At 42.3% G+C, this 17,077-nt stretch overlaps 2 protein-coding genes across 5 annotated transcripts; both read right to left on the bottom strand.

Moving 5' to 3' along the window:
* Positions 1-2,369: 2,369 nt before the first annotated feature.
* LOC133794212 (G-type lectin S-receptor-like serine/threonine-protein kinase At1g11410) lies at positions 2,370-12,513 on the bottom strand. 3 transcript variants are annotated; one of them, XM_062231425.1, is made up of 8 exons: positions 12,429-12,513; positions 4,453-5,760; positions 4,215-4,352; positions 3,956-4,113; positions 3,564-3,774; positions 3,177-3,414; positions 2,917-3,067; positions 2,370-2,825 (listed from the first exon to the last, which is right to left on the bottom strand). In XM_062231425.1, the coding sequence occupies exons 2-8, from the start codon at positions 5,756-5,758 to the stop codon at positions 2,517-2,519; spliced, it is 2,511 nt and encodes an 836-aa protein (XP_062087409.1). In that variant the 5' UTR covers positions 5,759-5,760; positions 12,429-12,513; the 3' UTR covers positions 2,370-2,516. The 3 variants fall into 3 exon arrangements, with proteins under 3 accessions (XP_062087409.1, XP_062087408.1, XP_062087410.1); XM_062231424.1 differs by lacking the exon at positions 12,429-12,513 and having other exon boundaries at positions 4,453-5,897; XM_062231426.1 differs by lacking the exon at positions 12,429-12,513 and having other exon boundaries at positions 3,956-4,083; positions 4,453-5,896.
* LOC133794215 (G-type lectin S-receptor-like serine/threonine-protein kinase At4g03230) lies at positions 12,185-14,275 on the bottom strand. Of its 2 annotated transcripts, none has more exons than XM_062231430.1 (6): positions 14,165-14,275; positions 13,906-14,063; positions 13,515-13,725; positions 13,128-13,365; positions 12,866-13,016; positions 12,185-12,774 (listed from the first exon to the last, which is right to left on the bottom strand). In XM_062231430.1, exons 2-6 carry the CDS (start codon positions 14,014-14,016, stop codon positions 12,466-12,468), a joined length of 1,020 nt encoding a protein of 339 aa, XP_062087414.1. In that variant the 5' UTR covers positions 14,017-14,063; positions 14,165-14,275; the 3' UTR covers positions 12,185-12,465. The 2 variants fall into 2 exon arrangements, with proteins under 2 accessions (XP_062087414.1, XP_062087415.1); XM_062231431.1 differs by having other exon boundaries at positions 13,906-14,033; positions 14,165-14,242.
* Positions 14,276-17,077: the final 2,802 nt, after the last annotated feature.

Below are 17,077 nucleotides of genomic sequence, written 5' to 3'. Positions count from 1 at the left end.
TCATAAAGTTGTAACATTATTTAATCAATCTTGTTTATTTGTATATTTTGCTTAGAGTTGTAAGGTCTTTTTACTATTTCCATCGAGGCAATACATATTTTCGTAACATATAGAGTTAGATCCATGGAGAAGGTTGGAAGCATATTTATCCTAATGCTAAAGAGATATATCATCTGCCATTAAAGGAGAATGTAAAGATATAAGAGAGAATGAGAAAGAATGGTACGCTAGTACAATATGGACACACTTCCTACCTAATTATATTTAATTCTCAAGGAAGAAAGCAAATGATCAGCGAGCTATGACACTTGTAATTGTCACTTGATTTGTAGAATATGGTCCTTGATTTTCAAATTCTGAACCAGTGATATCTTTGCTACTATATTCCCTCAGCACATATGCAGGCTGTTTAGGAGAAGGCAAAGCTATTTCACTGCTCAACATGAGAACCACCACTGACATCATCGGTCGATCGTTTATGTTTTCTTGCACACAAAGAAGCATTTCCAATATCTGTGAGAGATCCCTTAGTGCTTGAGTTAGGGGGAAATAAGCTTTTGGACAAAGGTTTCAAACCTTGTTCAAGTTGGTGATCCCCAACACTCTTCACTTTGGTTGTGTGAGTGAGAGTTCTTAGTTCATTGTTCTTATTCTTGTTCTTTTATTCTATTGCTTTTCATTTCTACTATTATTCTATATTTACTCTTTTATATGTATCTTTTGTTTTAGAGTTGTAATCTCATCTATATATTTCATTCTACTACTTCTAGTTTACTTGTATCTTTTTGTCTTAGAGTTGTATCTTCTATTTCTATCATCTTCTACCTCTTTCTCTATATTTACATGTAATTTTTGTCATAGAGTTGTAACACTTTTTAATCAATAATATTTATTTGTAATATTTAGTTTAGAGTTGTAATTATCTTACCTATTTCCATTGAAGCAAATACATATTTTCCTAACAAAATGTGTAAGTGTTATCACCGATTTGTTAACATAAAAAGATGGTTCAATGCCTAGTGCAACCAATTTTTCAACAAATTTTGTGATAATTACACTATAGTAAAGTTCAAGTTTAAAAACATTTTATTTTATGCACCAATGCAATAACTTCTATAAGAGAGAGTTATTATTTAATTAAGTGGGGGATATGTTATATTTTAAAATATAATGTTGATTGATTAAATAAGTGTTACAATAGATAACTATTTAATCTAGTGCGGGAATGTTATATTATTTTATAATATAATGTTTTAGATTAAATAAATACAACAAAGAGTGTCACATATTGTAACATATAAAAGAGACTTACAATATTTAGATATATGTGAATATCCAAATATGTAACATATTTAGTGTTACAAATTCAGTTACAAATTTGCAACTTCCAAATATTGCCTATTATTGTGTAGATTTGTTGTTACACAATTTTGAGTTGAATTTCTTAAAGTCATGTGAAATAGCAGTTAGAGATATGATTTTAACCACAATAATATGTTTTGGGGGGTTACAAAATCAATTGAGAATGATTTGGAACCGTTTGGAAAAATAGAACAAATTTTGTGTGCTGAAATTGGGCAGTGGTGGATAGAGAGCCACGACCGCAGCCAACAATGCCCGTGGCCGCGACCACTGTGTCTGACTGACCAAATTTCAGTTTTTTCCAACCTTTTTGAATAACTCCAAAAACACAAATAACTCCCAAATCTTATTTTTAATTCCATAAACATCCAATTAATCATTGGTAACAATCATGAAGGTTACTGGAATTTAAAATTCACAGGGTATCTCTAAACTCTATGTATAGGAGCCTATTGCTCACTTGTAAGACACAATTTTTTCTATCCACTTGGCTAAAAAACACCTAGAGGCTTGATAATTCCATAAAGTTATTTCCAAAACAGAGAGAAATCCCTTAGTGCTTGAGTTGGGGGAAATAAGCTTTTGGACAAAGGTTTCAAACATTGTTCTAGTTGGTGATCCCCAACACTCTTCACTTTGATTCTGTGAGTGAGAGTTCTTTATTTATTGTTATTGCTCTTTCCTTTTATTATATTGTTTTTCATCTTCTTATTCTTTTTCTATATTTACTTGTATTTCTTGTTTAAAGTTGTAATCCTTTCATTTCCTTTGTTACAAACACTATTTCTTTATTTATATCTTTTGTTTAGAGTTGTAATTTTCTGTTCTCTTCTTCTATTCCTTATTCTATTTGTATTTTTCAGTCATAGAGTTGTAATATTATTTAATAAATCTTGTTTATTTGTATATTTTGCTTAGAGTTGTAAGGTCTTTTTACTATTTCCATCGACGCAATACATATTTTCGTAACATATAGAGTTAGATCCATGGAGAAGGTTGGAAGCATATTTATCCTAATGCTAAAGATATAAATCATCTGCCATTAAAGGAGAGTGTAAAGATATAACAGAGAATGAGAAAGAATGGTACGCTAGTACAATATGGACACACTTCCTACCTAATTATATTTAATTCTCAAGGAAGAAAGCAAATGGTCAGCGAGCTATGACACTTGTAATTGTCACTTGATTTGTAGAATATGGTCCTTGATTTTCAAATTCTGAACCAGTGATATCTTTGCTACTATATTCCCTCAGCACATATGCAGGCTGTTTAGGAGAAGGCAAAGCTATTTCACTGCTCAACATGAGAACCACTACTGACATCATCGGTCGATCGTTTATGTTTTCTTGCACACAAAGAAGCCCCACTTGAATGCATCTCAAAACTTCTTCACAATCGTAAGATTCCAGCAATGAATCTACAATCTCTAACCCTCTTTCTTCTTTCCACAGTTCCCAAACCTGTGTTTGTTAAGATCATGCATGCAGAGTCAGAATATAAGAACTAAACTTAAACAGCTCAATCTTAGAGGAATTGATATAATTTACTTACACGCCCTATTAAGTTGATTGAAGTGTCCCCCTCACAACAATATTGGTTCTTCATACCACTTACGGTCTCCAACAATAGCACCCCAAAGCTAAAAACGTCGGACTTTGTAGAGAATTTTCCGAACATTGCATATTCTGGCGACATGTAACCGCTGCATTAAAACAAACACATAACATTAATCAAGTTATGGTCAAGATGGAAAATCTTAATTAGTATTTGACCTTTTGATCATTGAGCTTAAATGTAGATAGTTATCTTACTATGTTCCAACAATCCTCCTTGTTTTATCTTGAATTTGTTCCCCATTCATTGTTCTAGCCATGCCAAAATCTGAAATTTTTGGGTTCATGTCGTCATCTAGTAGAACATTACTAGCTTTCAAATCTCTATGAATGATTCTCAATCTTGAATCTTGATGAAGATATAGTACTCCACGAGCAACCCCAATTATAATATTAAAGCGCGTTCTCCAATCCAGGCACGCTCTTCTCCTTGGGTCTACATGAAGAATTTCATTTAGCTTTCCCATAAATCAGTATCGAGAAACTTAGCTTGGAATAGTTCAGATTATAATTTTGTTTCCAACATGGTGAGCTAAGAATGTACATATAAAAGAATAATCATTGTTTGGAAATTGGAAGACATACCAAATATAAAGGAATCCAAGCTTTTGTTAGGCAAGTACTCATAAATTAAAATCTTTTCTTCACCCTCAATGCAACATCCCAAGAGTTTCACAAGATTCCTATGTTGAAGTTTTGCAATCAACATGATTTCATTTCTCAGTTCTTCCAACCCCTGACCCGAACTCTTGGACAATCTTTTTACTGCCACTTCTTGTCCATTAGAAAGTTTGCCCTGAAAACATGACCCAGTATTAAAAATAACCTGATCATGATCAATATATATTATATTCTTTTTGGGAGAGTGGTGATCAAACTAGAATTACTGTCCTAGTTTACTAGAAACCAACCATAAAAACCAAGAGATGAATAATGTAGTTACATAATTCTTGGTCCATCTAATTGAATGGGACTACCTTATGAACAGGGCCAAAACCACCATGTCCTAGTTTGTTAGCCTGAGAGAAATTGTCCGTGGCAGCTAGTATGGTGCTAAGAGGAAAGAACGGCAAATCAGGGTCTCCCATGTTTTTTGCATCTTCATCTACCAACACAGAGTGTTTTGGCAATCTTGCTAAAATCAGCTACCGCTATAAATGTTAGTTATACCATTGAATAAAAATTATGAACAATCACTTGGTAATATGTGGGAAGATGAGTAAGTCTCTCCCTTACATTTAGTCTTCTGTTTTTTCTTTAGCCACCAATAACTAAAAGCAAGGCTGAGTATCAGAGTGACCGCAAACGATGATATCAGAACAGCCCATACTACTCTTTTTCTAAAAAAACCTTTCCCTTTACTGGTTTTCTCCACTGCATGATCAAAAAACAAGAACAAGTATGGTATAGCATTTCTGGTGATCTTTGTAGGACAAATCAGAAAGGAAAAAACAGAGAAGAAAATACCCTTTACCTGAATTAATTGAATCGACACGAATATGTAAATCTTGACCTGAATCGGTAAACTCCACAATATCTAACAATTCTCCATACCAAGTGAAGCAACCTGTCTTCTCTCCATTATTGTTTTCTATGCTTGTAAAAGCTGTGCATGAACAATTCCTCAAGCATAATTCTTCACACATTCTGCTACTACTCACGCTCGTTTCCCACCGCAAAGCTGCTTTTGACGTATCAGGAGGCTTAACACGCGCCACCGTTGCAAACCCTTCTCCGTTTTTGCATGACATTGATGATTGCCCCAGCTTTCTCACGCAACCATCCGATGCATTTCTTCCATTCCAATCAGTCGGAGACTTGGGTTCGTATCCCGGCAAGCACTCGCATTCGAATCGATTAGTATTGTCCGGGCTGCATTTGCTGTTCGCGCCACACTCTCCATACCCATCGCACCGGTACTTAGGTGATGCCCAAATCTCTTTCCATCCACCATATTCTTGATTCCATTTCAAGAGTTGGAGAAAACCCGTTTCATTCACCACAGTTCTTATTATTGCGGACGGTTCCGACGGAAAGAATGTGTAATATATTTCGTCTCCATTGTCCACATAACTGTACGTGTTATCGGATACTTTTAATGTGGAGAGTTCAGTCTTCCATGGCCATGGATTACTTCGCCAAAATTTAGTCGAATTCTTGAACAGAAAGAATTCAGGTGAGCCGGTAAGGTCTATTTTGTATGAGTAGTCACCAGTTCCCGGATCATCTTGAGACTTCCAAGATGTTAAGAACCATTTCAACCCCGTTTTCCGATTTAGCCCGAGTTTCAAACCTGGAAGTAATGTGTCTGTGGGATAGTCAAAGCTTTGCCATAAAGGAGTTTCGTTGTCGTTTTCTTGGACTACAACCAAGTTTCCATTGTCCAGAAGCCGAACTGAAATATTGCGAGAAGCTTGGACAGAAGCAAATTTGGAAGACCATATGGGGGTGTCACTGTTATTGTGACTATAGAGAACGAGTTTTCGATCTGTGTTGATTGTGAGAACGCCTGAGGTGTCGTTTATTGGATTATCTCTGTTTGCAACCCAGACGACTGTCTTTCCGGGTATATTAGAGTACCAGATTCCCAGATACCAATTGGTTGAGTTTCCTGGGTTGAAGAAGCCAAGCTCAAACTTATTTTGTCTAGAGAATAAAGAGTCACCGACCTTGATAGGTAAGCCTGGTGTTAATATGGTGTACCTTGATGTGCAAAAGCACAATGGAAGTTGGATGAGAAGAAGCAAAGTAAAATACATCAACATTTTCTGGGTTCTCATTTCTGCAAAATTGTAATGATCAAACAGTCATCGTCCATTTGGGTGGGCTAAGAAAACATTTTCATGGTTGACAATTTTAAATTTCAGCATCAATAATGGAATTTGGACTTGACGGAACTAGTGATTTTTTAATATTTGACTTTTTTTATTAAATAAATCGTGAGTGTTGAAGATAAATGATACACGTTTATTTCCATTGTATTATATAGTCAAGAGTCAATATTGTTGTAATATATATAGCAGTAAGTGCAACTTCAATAATAGCACTACTTTCAAAGAATATCAAATATGAAAAAATAATAGTTTTTTGTTTAAAAAATTAGGAGGCAATGTTGCTTGGGCGAGATTGTACGATACCATGTCTTTCACAAAAATCCGTGAAATGGATGTTGTCGAATTGCTTTCCGTTGTCGGACACAATCTTTTAGGGGAGTCCGTACCGGCATACGATGTTGTTGATGACGAAATCCAAGGCCTTCTTCAAGGTGATTGTATTCATGGGCTCCGCTTCAACCCACTTGGTATAGTAGTCGACGACCACGATGGCATACGTCACCGCTCCCTTCCCAGTTGGGAGCGATCCTACTAGGTCGATCCCCCATATCGCGAAAGGCTAGGGACTCGTCATCAAGGTTACTTCTGTTGGAGGGCTCGCGGGATCTTCGCGTACCTTTGGCACTGCTTGCATTTGCGGAGGTAATCGACATAGTCTTTCTCCATGGTTGGCCAGAAATATCCTTGGCGCAGGATCTTTTTGGACAAACTGAGTCCGGCTGTGTGATCTCCGCAGAAGCCTTCGTGCACTTCATGCATGATTGCGCTCAGTTCGGTCTCGGATACGCATCTTAGGTATGGCATGGATTACCCTCTGCGGTTGAGCTTTCCGTCCATCATGACGTATCTGTGGACTTGGTACTGAAGCTTCCTGGCTGCGGCCCTGTTTGCTGGCAACTCCCCAGTTGTCAAGTAGTGGACAATGGGTCCCATCCAGGACGCGGAGTGGTCGATGGCGTTGATCGCGGAGGGTCGAATGCTAGGGATGGGGAGATGATTGATCGGGACCAGCCCAGACAGCTCCGCCTCTGCATCGGTGGCCAATTTTGCCAACGTGTCTGCGAACACATTTTGCTCCCTGGGGATCTGGCGGATGGAGTGCCTCTTGAACGTTTGCAGCATTTCTCTCGTCTGAGTCACATAAGCAGCCATCTTCCCCCATTTGGTTTGGTATTCTCTCGAGACTTGTCTGACAACCAGCTGAGAATCGCAATAGATCTCTAGGTTCGCGACCCCGACTTCCCGAGCCTGACGAAATCCGGCCAGCATGGCCTCGTGCTCAGCCTTGTTGTTCGACGCCTTGAAATGGAAACACAAGGCATTTTGTAACTGGTGCCCTTGCAGCGACACTAGGATGATTCCGGCCCCTGCTCCATTTTCATTCGAGGCTCCGTCCACGACCACTTTCCATACGGGCACCGCGGGGTCTGCGGGATCGTCCCCTTTTTGGGATTCAGCTTCATCTCGTACCTTCGAATGACTACAAAAGCCTTGGCCAAGTCGCCATAATGTTAGCTAGAGGCTTTGGATTTGAAAAGCATGTCATCAATATAGACCTCCATGTTCCGCCCTAGCTGGGCCTGAAACATTCTATTGACTAGCCTCTGATAGGTGGCTCCGGCGTTTTTGAGCCCAAAAGGCATGGCGATGTAGCAGTATACCCCTTTGTCGGTCTGGAAACTGGTATGCTCCTGGTCTGCTACATGCATAGAGATCTGATTGTAGCCTGAGTAGGCATCCATGAAACTCAAGATCTCGTACTCGGACGTTGCATCCACCATCTGATCGATCCGAGGAAGCGGGAAGCAATCTTTGGGGCAAGCCTTGTTGAGATCCGTGAAATCGATGCATGTCCTCCAGGTCCTGTTCAGTTTTGGTACCAGAACCGGGTTGGCCAGCCATACGGGATATACAGCTTCACGGATGAAGTTGATCGAAGATAGCTTTTCAACTTCTAGCTTAAGGGCCTTTGCCCTTTCCGTTCCCAGGGGCCTTCGTTTTTGCTGGACCGGGGTCGCATCTCTGTCGATGGTCAAGGCATGGCAGATGATGTTGCGGTCGATCCCCGTCATATCCGAATGAGACCAGGCTAGGACGTCCTGGTTCTCCTTTACCTAGGCGATGATTGCGGCCCGGACCTCTGCTGTCAGATTCTTTTCGACTTGGATCACCCTGGTCGAGCGGTGTCACTAATGCATACCTCTTCAATCTCGTTCATGGGTTCCAGTACGCGATCTTCTTCTATCCGCAGGTCCAGCTCGTCCTCCTCCCGAACAATCCTTCCAGCTGGAGGAGACGGAACCTGGCCGAAGGCTCCCTCGTGGGGTTCTTCTCGGACCATGTAGATAGGCCGGGCGGACACGTGGTAGCATTTTTTAGCGCTCTTCTGATCTCCCCGGACTATTCCTGCTCCTCTATTATTGCAAGGGAACATCATGCATAGATGACGGATGTAGGTGATAGCCCCGAACTTGACCAATGCGGGCCGACCGGAAATGATATTATAAACAGTGGGACAGTCCACTACTACGAACGTACAGAACTTGAACGAGCATAGCATCTCGTTCCCCAAAGTTACGGGCAACTGGATTTTTCCCATAGGGAGTATTGCGTCCCTGTTAAAGCTGTAGATCGGGGTTGGGCATGAGGCCAGATCTGTTTCGGTTAAGCCAATCGCGACGAAGGCGGGTTTGAATAGAATGTTGACGGAGCTTCTGTCATCCACCAGCACCCGGGACACCAATTTATTGGTGATCTGGGCATCTATGACTAGAGGGTCATGGTGCGGGAAATGGACGTTACGGGCATCGTCTTCCATGAAGGTGATAGGGAGGTTCATCAGCTTCGAGCGCTGAGCCGAGGCTTGGACCAAAGCGCATACCTCTTGATCGTGGTCAAGCTCGCTAAGGTAGCGTTTTTTATCGTTCCGGGACGACCCTCCTAGATGAGGCCCGCTTGAGATGGTGGCCACATGGCCATCTACTCGGGGGGACGCGGTCCCGGACGGATAGGGCATTCCAGGCCCAGGTGGTTGCACAGTGGGGACCCCCTGAGAGGCCTGCGCTGCCAGACCCTTTGCGTACCCTCCCTGAGGCGGATACGCTCCAGGTGCACCCAGGGCCGTGGACTGTCCGGGGATTGTTGACAGGCCCAGAACTCCCACGGGCATCCTGATCCACTGGTGGAGATACCCTAACTTGATCAAATTTTCGATCTCATCCTTAAGCTGTCGGCATTCTTTGGTCGTGTGGCCTACCTCCTTATGGTAGGCGCACTGCTTGCTAGTATCTCTCGGATTCCTTCCTCCTATGAACATGGGGGTCAGCTTCCGGTAATGAACTGCTCTCTCCATGGCCAGGAAGATGTTCTCCCTGACGTTTACTAGGTTGGTGTATTCTGTGTATTGGGGATCGTAGCCCCTCTTGCCCTTCTTAGCCGGCTCGGACCAGTTTTGGCCCTTGCTGGATCTTTTCCCCCGGGAGGGGTTCACACTCGCTTCAGTTCCTCCTGCCTGGGACGACTGGGCTCCAATAGGGACAGAGTTGTACCCGATCGGTGCAACTCCGTATCTGGAAAAAGGGGTGGCCTGGGCCGGGGCGTAACCCGAAGAGGCAAGGCCATACACTGTGGGTGTGGCGAAGGCCATCACAGGCACAGCTGCCGATCCTGGTGCAAGCGGGGGAGTGACGTATTGCTGTGCCGGAAACTGCACCCCGTACCCCATAAATGCTTGGGCATTGGGCTAAGGTGCCGGCTGCCATCCGAATGCCTGGATCTGGGCCTCTTCCGAGTTAATAAATCCTTGGGCCCTCCTTATGAACTCCACTAGGGTAGCTGCCTTGCTACGCTGCATATCGTCCCAGAGGGGGGATCCGGCCCGGACTGCAGCACCACCAGGCGCTGCCCATCGTCCACCTTGGTCTTTGAGGCCTCTTCGGTGAAACGCAGGATGTAGGCTCTTAATGTCTTAGTGGGAAGCTGTTTAATATTGGCGAGGGCACTGATTTGCTGTCCATCCTCATAGCGGCCACAAATTGTTTGTGAAACGCCGACTGTAGACCTGACTAGGATTGGATGAATCCTGGCTTGAGTCTCTTCCACCATTCTTCTGCAGGCCCGCCTAGAGTGATTGAAAAATAGAGGCACTTGCCGTCGTCGCTGACATGGGCCACAGTCATTAATCAGTTATACCGGGACAGATGATCCCGGGGGTCGGTGTTCCTAGTGTAGGCGGTTAGACTCGGCATCTTGAACCCCTTGGGGAGCACAGCACCCAGAATGTGCCTCGCACAGGGCTCCTTATCCTCTTCGGCGGAATCGGTGCCCGCTCCTTCCTGTTTTCGGACCAGGCGGTCCGTGACTTTTTTCAAGGCGGCCAACTGCTCCGTGAGTTGCCTGGCCACACCATATTCTAAGGGAACCCTCTCGTTCCTCCTATCGTTGAGGTCATTTCTAAGGTCGCCATCTCAGGGGCGGATCTTTTCCTTGCGGCCCCGCTTCTTTTGAGCATTCAGCCCGTCGCGCAGGTCTACTTGGGACGTATCGTCCCCAGAGCTGAGGGCGTGATGCTCGTCGTTATGTGGGGCACTCCTGGCGGCTTTTGTTCACTGAAGCGCTGGGATGTAAAGACCGTTCCCGTCCGGCCTGCCCTGGGGAATACCAGGGCCTGGTACCCTGTGGCCGCGTCCCTTGCGGATTGGTCGGGTGGCCCTGTCCTGGAACGGGGCACACCTTCTCTTTCTGAGGGAGCGGCCGGGGACGGGTCTCGGCTTTCTGGACGGGAGGGTTTTTCCTCTTCTCTCGGTCCGGGTTTCTCAGGCCTTGCTCGGGAGCTTGTCCCTGAGGAGGGATCGGGCTCGCGTCCTCAGGGGCGCCATTTCTGGCCTGCAAAGCTCGCGGTTGCGTTCTCGGAGGCAGGACAACTGGGGGATTAGCCTCCGAACCCTAGTTGGCTATGAGAGCTTGTAAGGCTTGGAGGGACTCTTGCTTCCGCCGAGTAGCCTCCTTCTGCTCAGAAATCCTGGCTTCTTGGTCCAGAATTTGCCGCCTCAATTTCGTCACCTCCGGATCCTCCTGGTTGGGGTCCACTCCTTCTGGGATCTCGGGATCCTCAGGCTCTAGGTCGTGGTATTCCCCCTCATTTCCCTCTTCCTCATAGTAGTCCTCCTTGTAATCCGCTCAACCTTCATAGTTCTGCGACTCGTCGGGCTGGGACATCTGATGGGGAGCGTCCTCAGATGGACTTTGAGGAAGAGGCTGGTTGGGCAGTGGCTCTCCATTTCCTAGTTCTTGGTTAGTAGGGTCGAAAGTGGTGTCTCTTGTGTTCACCATTGTTGCAGATGTTCGAGATCAACTCTAGCTTTCTCAGGCTCTCAATGAAAGCACCAAAATGTTTACCGAGTTTTTCGAAAACCTTAATAATAGAAGATTAGAGAGCTTAGAAGAACGGATTAATGGAATAAAGACAAGGTTTTTTACGTGGTTGGGGCGTTAATGATCCTTAGTCCACGAGATAATTGTATTAGAGCTTAGAGAATCTATAACAATGGATTTTTCTACAAGTTTCAGCAGAGTAACTGTTACCAGCCAGAGGTCCCCCTTGCCCAATGCCCCACTACCTGTATTTATAGGTTTACGGGTGCACTGGACTTGGGCCGGGCAGACCCGGGCCCAATAAGGGTATAAGTACTGCTGAATTCTCTAATGGAAGCCAAATACAAAGGATTAAAACATAGAAAATACACTAATCTGAGCCCACTGGGCCAGCCCAAACCACATCTGTCACCAGACAAGTTGGGGCTTTGGTCTGGGCATCTCGGGTTACGAGGCAGATTCAGGGGACAAGATCGGTCAGAGTAGTGGCGGTGCAGGTCTGAACCAACGGCGTACAATCCCACGGTAGCCTTTTCAGAGGAAGTCAGGGTCACGGACGCTTTACCTTGCCAACCTCGGACAACCGACCCAGGTTCGTTTACTCACGTCCCCCTCCGTTCGTCAAGGTCCCGTACCGTTTACCAAGGGCCAGGATTATTTACTAGGAGCCCAGACCGTTTACTAGGTGCTCGGACAATTCTACCAGGATCCTGGACCGTTTACCAGGCTCTGGGATCATCCACTGCGATCCCGACTGTCATTACCGGAAGCCACGCTCATACCGTCTCCCGTATGACCGTCCCGGACGACACTCCCCGGATGCCCTTTGGGCCTCATCTAGACTTGGGTTGCCAACGTCTATTTTACTCTTTGCCAAACGGGCCCAGTCTGGGCCCAAACTCATTCGGGCGGCCCGCGGGCGGAAGCGTGGACCCGGGCGCCCGGAAGGAAACAGGGATAACATATTTTATTTGTATTTTTCAGTCATAGAGTTGTAACATTGTTTAATCAATCTTGTTTATTTGTATATTTTGTTTAGAGTTGTAAGGTGTTTTTACTATTTCCATTGAGGCAATACATATTTTCCTAACATAACATATAGAGTTAGATCCATGGAGAAGCTTGGAAGCATATTTATCCTAATGCTAAAGAGATATATCATCTGCCATTAAAGGAGAGTGTAAAGATATAACAGAGAATGAGAAAGAATGGTACGTTAGTACAATATGGACACACTTCCTACCTAATTATATTTAATTCTCAAGGAAGAAAGCAAATGGTCAGCGAGCTATGACAGTTGTAATTGTCACTTGATTTGTAGAATATGGTCCTTGATTTTCAAATTCTGAACCAGTGATATCTTTGCTACTATATTCCCTCAGCACATATGCAGGCTGTTTAGGAGAAGGCAAAGCTATTTCACTGCTCAACATGAGAACCACTACTGACATCATCGGTCGATCGTTTATGTTTACTTGCACACAAAGAAGCCCCACTTGAATGCATCTCAAAACTTCTTCACAATCGTAAGATTCCAGCAATGAATCTACAATCTCTAACCCTCTTTCTTCTTTCCACAGTTCCCAAACCTGTGTTTGTTAAGATCATGCATGCAGAGTCAGAATATAAGAACTAAACTTAAACAGCTCAATCTTAGAGGATTTGATATAATTTACTTACACGCCCTATTAAGTTGATTGAAGTGTCCCCCTCACAGCAATATTGGTTCTTCATACCACTTACGGTCTCCAACAATAGCACCCCAAAGCTAAAAACGTCGGACTTTGTAGAGAATTTTCCGAACATTGCATATTCTGGCGACATGTAACCACTGCATTAAAACAAACACATAATATTAATTAAGTTATGGTCAAGATGGAAAATCTTATTTAGTATTTGTCCTATTGATCATTGAGAGCTTAAATGTAGTTAGTTATCTTACTATGTTCCAACAATCCTCCTTGTTTTATCTTGAATCTGTTCCCCATTCAATGTTCTAGCCATGCCAAAATCTGAAATTTTTGGGTTCATGTCGTCATCTAGTAGAACATTACTAGCTTTCAAATCTCTATGAATGATTCTCAATCTTGAATCTTGATGAAGATATAGTACTCCACGAGCAACCCCAATTATAATATTAAAGCGTGTTCTCCAATCCAGGCACGCTCTTCTCTTTGGGTCTACATGAAGAATTTCATTTAGCTTTCCCATAAATCAGTATCGAGAAACTTAGCTCGGAATAGTTCAGATTATAATTTTGTTTCCAACATGGTGAGCTAAGAATGTACATATAAAAGAATAATCATTGTTTGGAAATTGGAAGACATACCAAATATAAAGGAATCCAAGCTTTTGTTAGGCAAGTACTCATAAATTAAAATCTTTTCTTCACCCTCAATGCAACATCCCAAGAGTTTCACAAGATTCCTATGTTGAAGTTTTGCAATCAACATGATTTCATTTCTCAGTTCTTCCAACCCCTGACCCGAACTCTTGGACAATCTTTTTACTGCCACTTCTTGTCCATTAGAAAGTTGGCCCTGAAAACATGACCCAGTATTAAAAATAACCCGATCATGATCAATATATATTATATTCTTTTGGGAGAGTGGTGATCAAACTAGAATTACTGTCCTAGTTTACTAGAAACCAACCATAAAAACCAAGAGATGAATAATGTAGTTTCATAATTCTTGGTCCATCTAATTGAATGGGACTACCTTATGAACAGGGCCAAAACCACCATGTCCTAGTTTGTTAACCTGAGAGAAATTGTCTGTGGCAGCTAGTATGGTGCTAAGAGGAAAGAACGGCAAATCAGGGTCTCCCATGTTTTTTGCATCTTCATCTGCCAACACAGAGTGTTTTAGCAATCTTGCTAAAATCAGCTACCGCTATAAATGTTAGTTATACCATTGAATAAAAGTTATGAACAATCACTTGGTAATATGTGGGAAGATGAGTAAGTCTCTCCCTTACATTTAGTCTTCTGTTTTTTCTTTAGCCACCAATAAATAAAAGCAAGGCTGAGTATCAGAGTGACCGCAAACGATGATGTCAGAACTGCCCATGCTACTCTTTTTCTAAAAAAACTTTCCCTTTACTGGTATTCTCTACTGCATGATCAAAAAACAAGAACAAGTATGGTATAGCATTTCTGGTGATCTTTGGAGAGCAAATCAGAAAGGAAAAAACAGAGAAGAAAATACCCTTTACCTGAATAAATTGAATCTACACGAATATGTAGATCTTGACCTGAATCGGTATACTCCACAATATCTAACAATTCTCCATACCAAGTGAAGCAACCTGTCTTCTCTCCAATATTGTTTTCTATGCTTGTAAAAGCTGTGCATGAACAATTCCTTAAGCACAATTCTTCACACATTCTGCTACTACTCACGCTCGTTTCCCACCGCAAAGCTGTTTTTGACGTATCAGGAGGCTTAACACGCGCCACCGTTGAAAACCCTTCTCCGTTTTTGCACGACATTGATGATTGCCCCAGCTTTCTCACGCAACCATCCAATGCATTTCTTCCATTCCAATCAGTCGGAGACTTGGGTTCGTATCCCAGCAAGCACTCGCATTCGAATCGATTAGTATTGTCCGGAATGCATTTTCTGTTTGTGCCACACTCTCCATACCCATCGCACCGGTACTTCGGAGTTGAGATTGATGAAATGAGCTGTGTTTAATTCACATTATCTTTGTGATATTTATAGATAAGCAAAACATTACATCAATCATAAGAGAATTCTGTTACAGCAAAAAGAGAACTGTGAAAGAGTAACAACTCTTCCTAACCGCACAGCTCTATAACTAAATAACTAACTGAAAAATGACAGCCTGTACTAACTAACAACCTTCACTAATACCCCCCCTCAAGCTATACTTGGAATGTTCCAAGTAAAGCTTGTTACAAAGAAATTGAAATCGAGGAGAAGACAAAGGCTTAGTATACAAGTTTGCTGTTTGATCCGCTGTAGGTATATAACAAACTTCAAGTTTGTTATGAGCAACTTGATCCCTAATGTAGTGAACATCAAGTTCAATGTGCTTAGTTCTTGTATGGAAAACAGGATTCAAGGCAAGAGCTTGAGCACTCTGATTATCACACCATAAGACAGGAGGTGTTTTGTGAAGAGTAATGCCCAGTTTAGTCAAGAGAGAACTAATCCATACAAGCTCAGTAGCTGCAAAAGCAAGAGCTCTATACTCAGATTCTGTTGATGATCGAGCTACTGCTCTTTGCTTTCTAGAGCTCCAATTTACCAAATTTCCACCAAGAAAGATACAGAAACTACTTGTGGATTTCCTATCATCGATACTAGATGCCCAATCTGCATCAGAATATCCCTCAAGATTGAGCAAAGTAGATGGTTTAAAATGCAGACCAAGATGGGGAGTCCCTTTAATGTACCTCAGAACCCTTTTACATGAATTCCAATGATTTACTGTAGGTGACTTTAGATATTGACTTAATTTGTTGACTAAATAAGCAATATCAGGCTTTGTCAATGTGAGATATTGTAGAGCTCCTATGGTGCTCCTATACATCTCTGGTTTGTCAAGAATAGGACTATCATCCTGAGATAACTTGTTGGCCAATATCATTGGAGTATTGCATTCTTTAGCATCTTCAAATTTGGTTCTGTTCAAAAGATCTGTAGCATATTTGGACTGTGTCAAATAGATCCCTGATTTATTTCTGTAAGCTTCAAATCCCAGGAAGTAACTAACAGAACCAAGAGATTTGAGAGCAAACTTTGTATGTAGGTCTGTAATCAACTTTGTTATTGCATTCGAATCAGCACCTGTTATCAAGAGATCATCCACATAGACAAGGACAAGCAACAGTGAACCCTGCTGATTTTTGTAGAACAAAGAAGTATCAGAAACTGAAACTGTAAATCCCCAAGTGATTAATGTGCTTTTTAAGGTGTCAAACTAAGCCCTTGGTGCTTGTTTTAGACCATAAAGAGATTTATTTAACTGACACACATAGTCTGGTTTGGAGGGATCTTCATGTCTCTGTGGCTGCTGCATATACACCTTCTCTTTTAATTGACCATTCAAAAATGCATTATTTACATCTATTTGTTGAATGTCCCAATCATAGGTTACAGCTAAGGAGAAAACTATCCTTATAGTAGAAGCTTTTATGACTGGATTAAAAGTATTTTGAAAATCCAAACCTGGAGCCTGTTGAAAACCTCTTACCACCAGCCTAGCTTTGAATTTATCAAGGGATCCATCTTTGTTGTATTTGGTTCTGAAGATCCATTTATTTGTCAGGATGTTCATATCAGGAGTACGGGGAACCAGGACATATGTTTTCTTCCTTATTAGCGCCATATTCTCATGATCCATGGCCTTTTTCCACTGAGGCAAACTAAGAGCCTGTTTGACAGTTCGAGGTTCCTCATACATCTGTTGTTGAGATGCTGTAACAAGGAAAACTTTGGGTTTGTAAATACCAGATTTTGATCTGGTTTGCATTGGATGACCCTGAGGTAAAGGTGGACGAGAAGGAGAGATATGTGGAGTAGGAATGACTACTTCTTCTGTAGTTAAAGAAGCAGCATTTGGAACAGGTGGCTCAGAAGCAATGCTTGCTGTGGAAGATGACTCATTTGATTGTTCAACAGTATGATGAGAAGAAGATGAGACAGATGGAGTAGTGTGTTGAGCATCTGAAGTGAGACTTATGGAACCAAACTGAATTGGAGGAAAATTATCAGATGTAGACATAGTAGGAATAACAAATGTTGGTGCAAGCAAATTATTTAGTGGAGTAGAAAATAGAGTAGAATAGGGAAACTCTTTTTCATTAAAATTGACACTTCTTGCAATGTAGATTCGACCTGAGGAGTGTAAACATCTATAGCC

The sequence above is a fragment of the Humulus lupulus genome, chromosome 8 (assembly GCF_963169125.1).
Source record: "Humulus lupulus chromosome 8, drHumLupu1.1, whole genome shotgun sequence".
NCBI classification, from domain to species: domain Eukaryota; kingdom Viridiplantae; phylum Streptophyta; class Magnoliopsida; order Rosales; family Cannabaceae; genus Humulus; species Humulus lupulus.
The sequence above is the reverse complement of the archived record's forward strand: the minus strand, read 5'-3'. Positions and strand labels throughout refer to the sequence as shown.

What these genes read in the sequence shown, in the direction of transcription:
- LOC133794215 (XM_062231430.1), bottom strand. Translation starts at nt 14,016, where the DNA reads ATGGGAGACCCTGATTTGCCGTTCTTTCCTCTTAGCACCATACTAGCT. An exon ending in AGGAGGATTGTTGGAACATA is followed by an intron (nt 13,017 to 13,127) that starts GTAAGATAACTA and finishes GTTTTAATGCAG; the next exon opens with TGGTTACATGTCGCCAGAAT. An exon ending in CAATCAACTTAATAGGGCGT is followed by an intron (nt 12,775 to 12,865) that starts GTAAGTAAATTA and finishes TAACAAACACAG; the next exon opens with GTTTGGGAACTGTGGAAAGA.
- LOC133794212 (XM_062231425.1), bottom strand. Translation starts at nt 5,758, where the DNA reads ATGAGAACCCAGAAAATGTTGATGTATTTTACTTTGCTTCTTCTCATC. An exon ending in GAAAAAACAGAAGACTAAAT is followed by an intron (nt 4,114 to 4,214) that starts GTAAGGGAGAGA and finishes AGCTGATTTTAG; the next exon opens with CAAGATTGCCAAAACACTCT. An exon ending in CTTGGATTCCTTTATATTTG is followed by an intron (nt 3,415 to 3,563) that starts GTATGTCTTCCA and finishes TTCTTCATGTAG; the next exon opens with ACCCAAGGAGAAGAGCGTGC.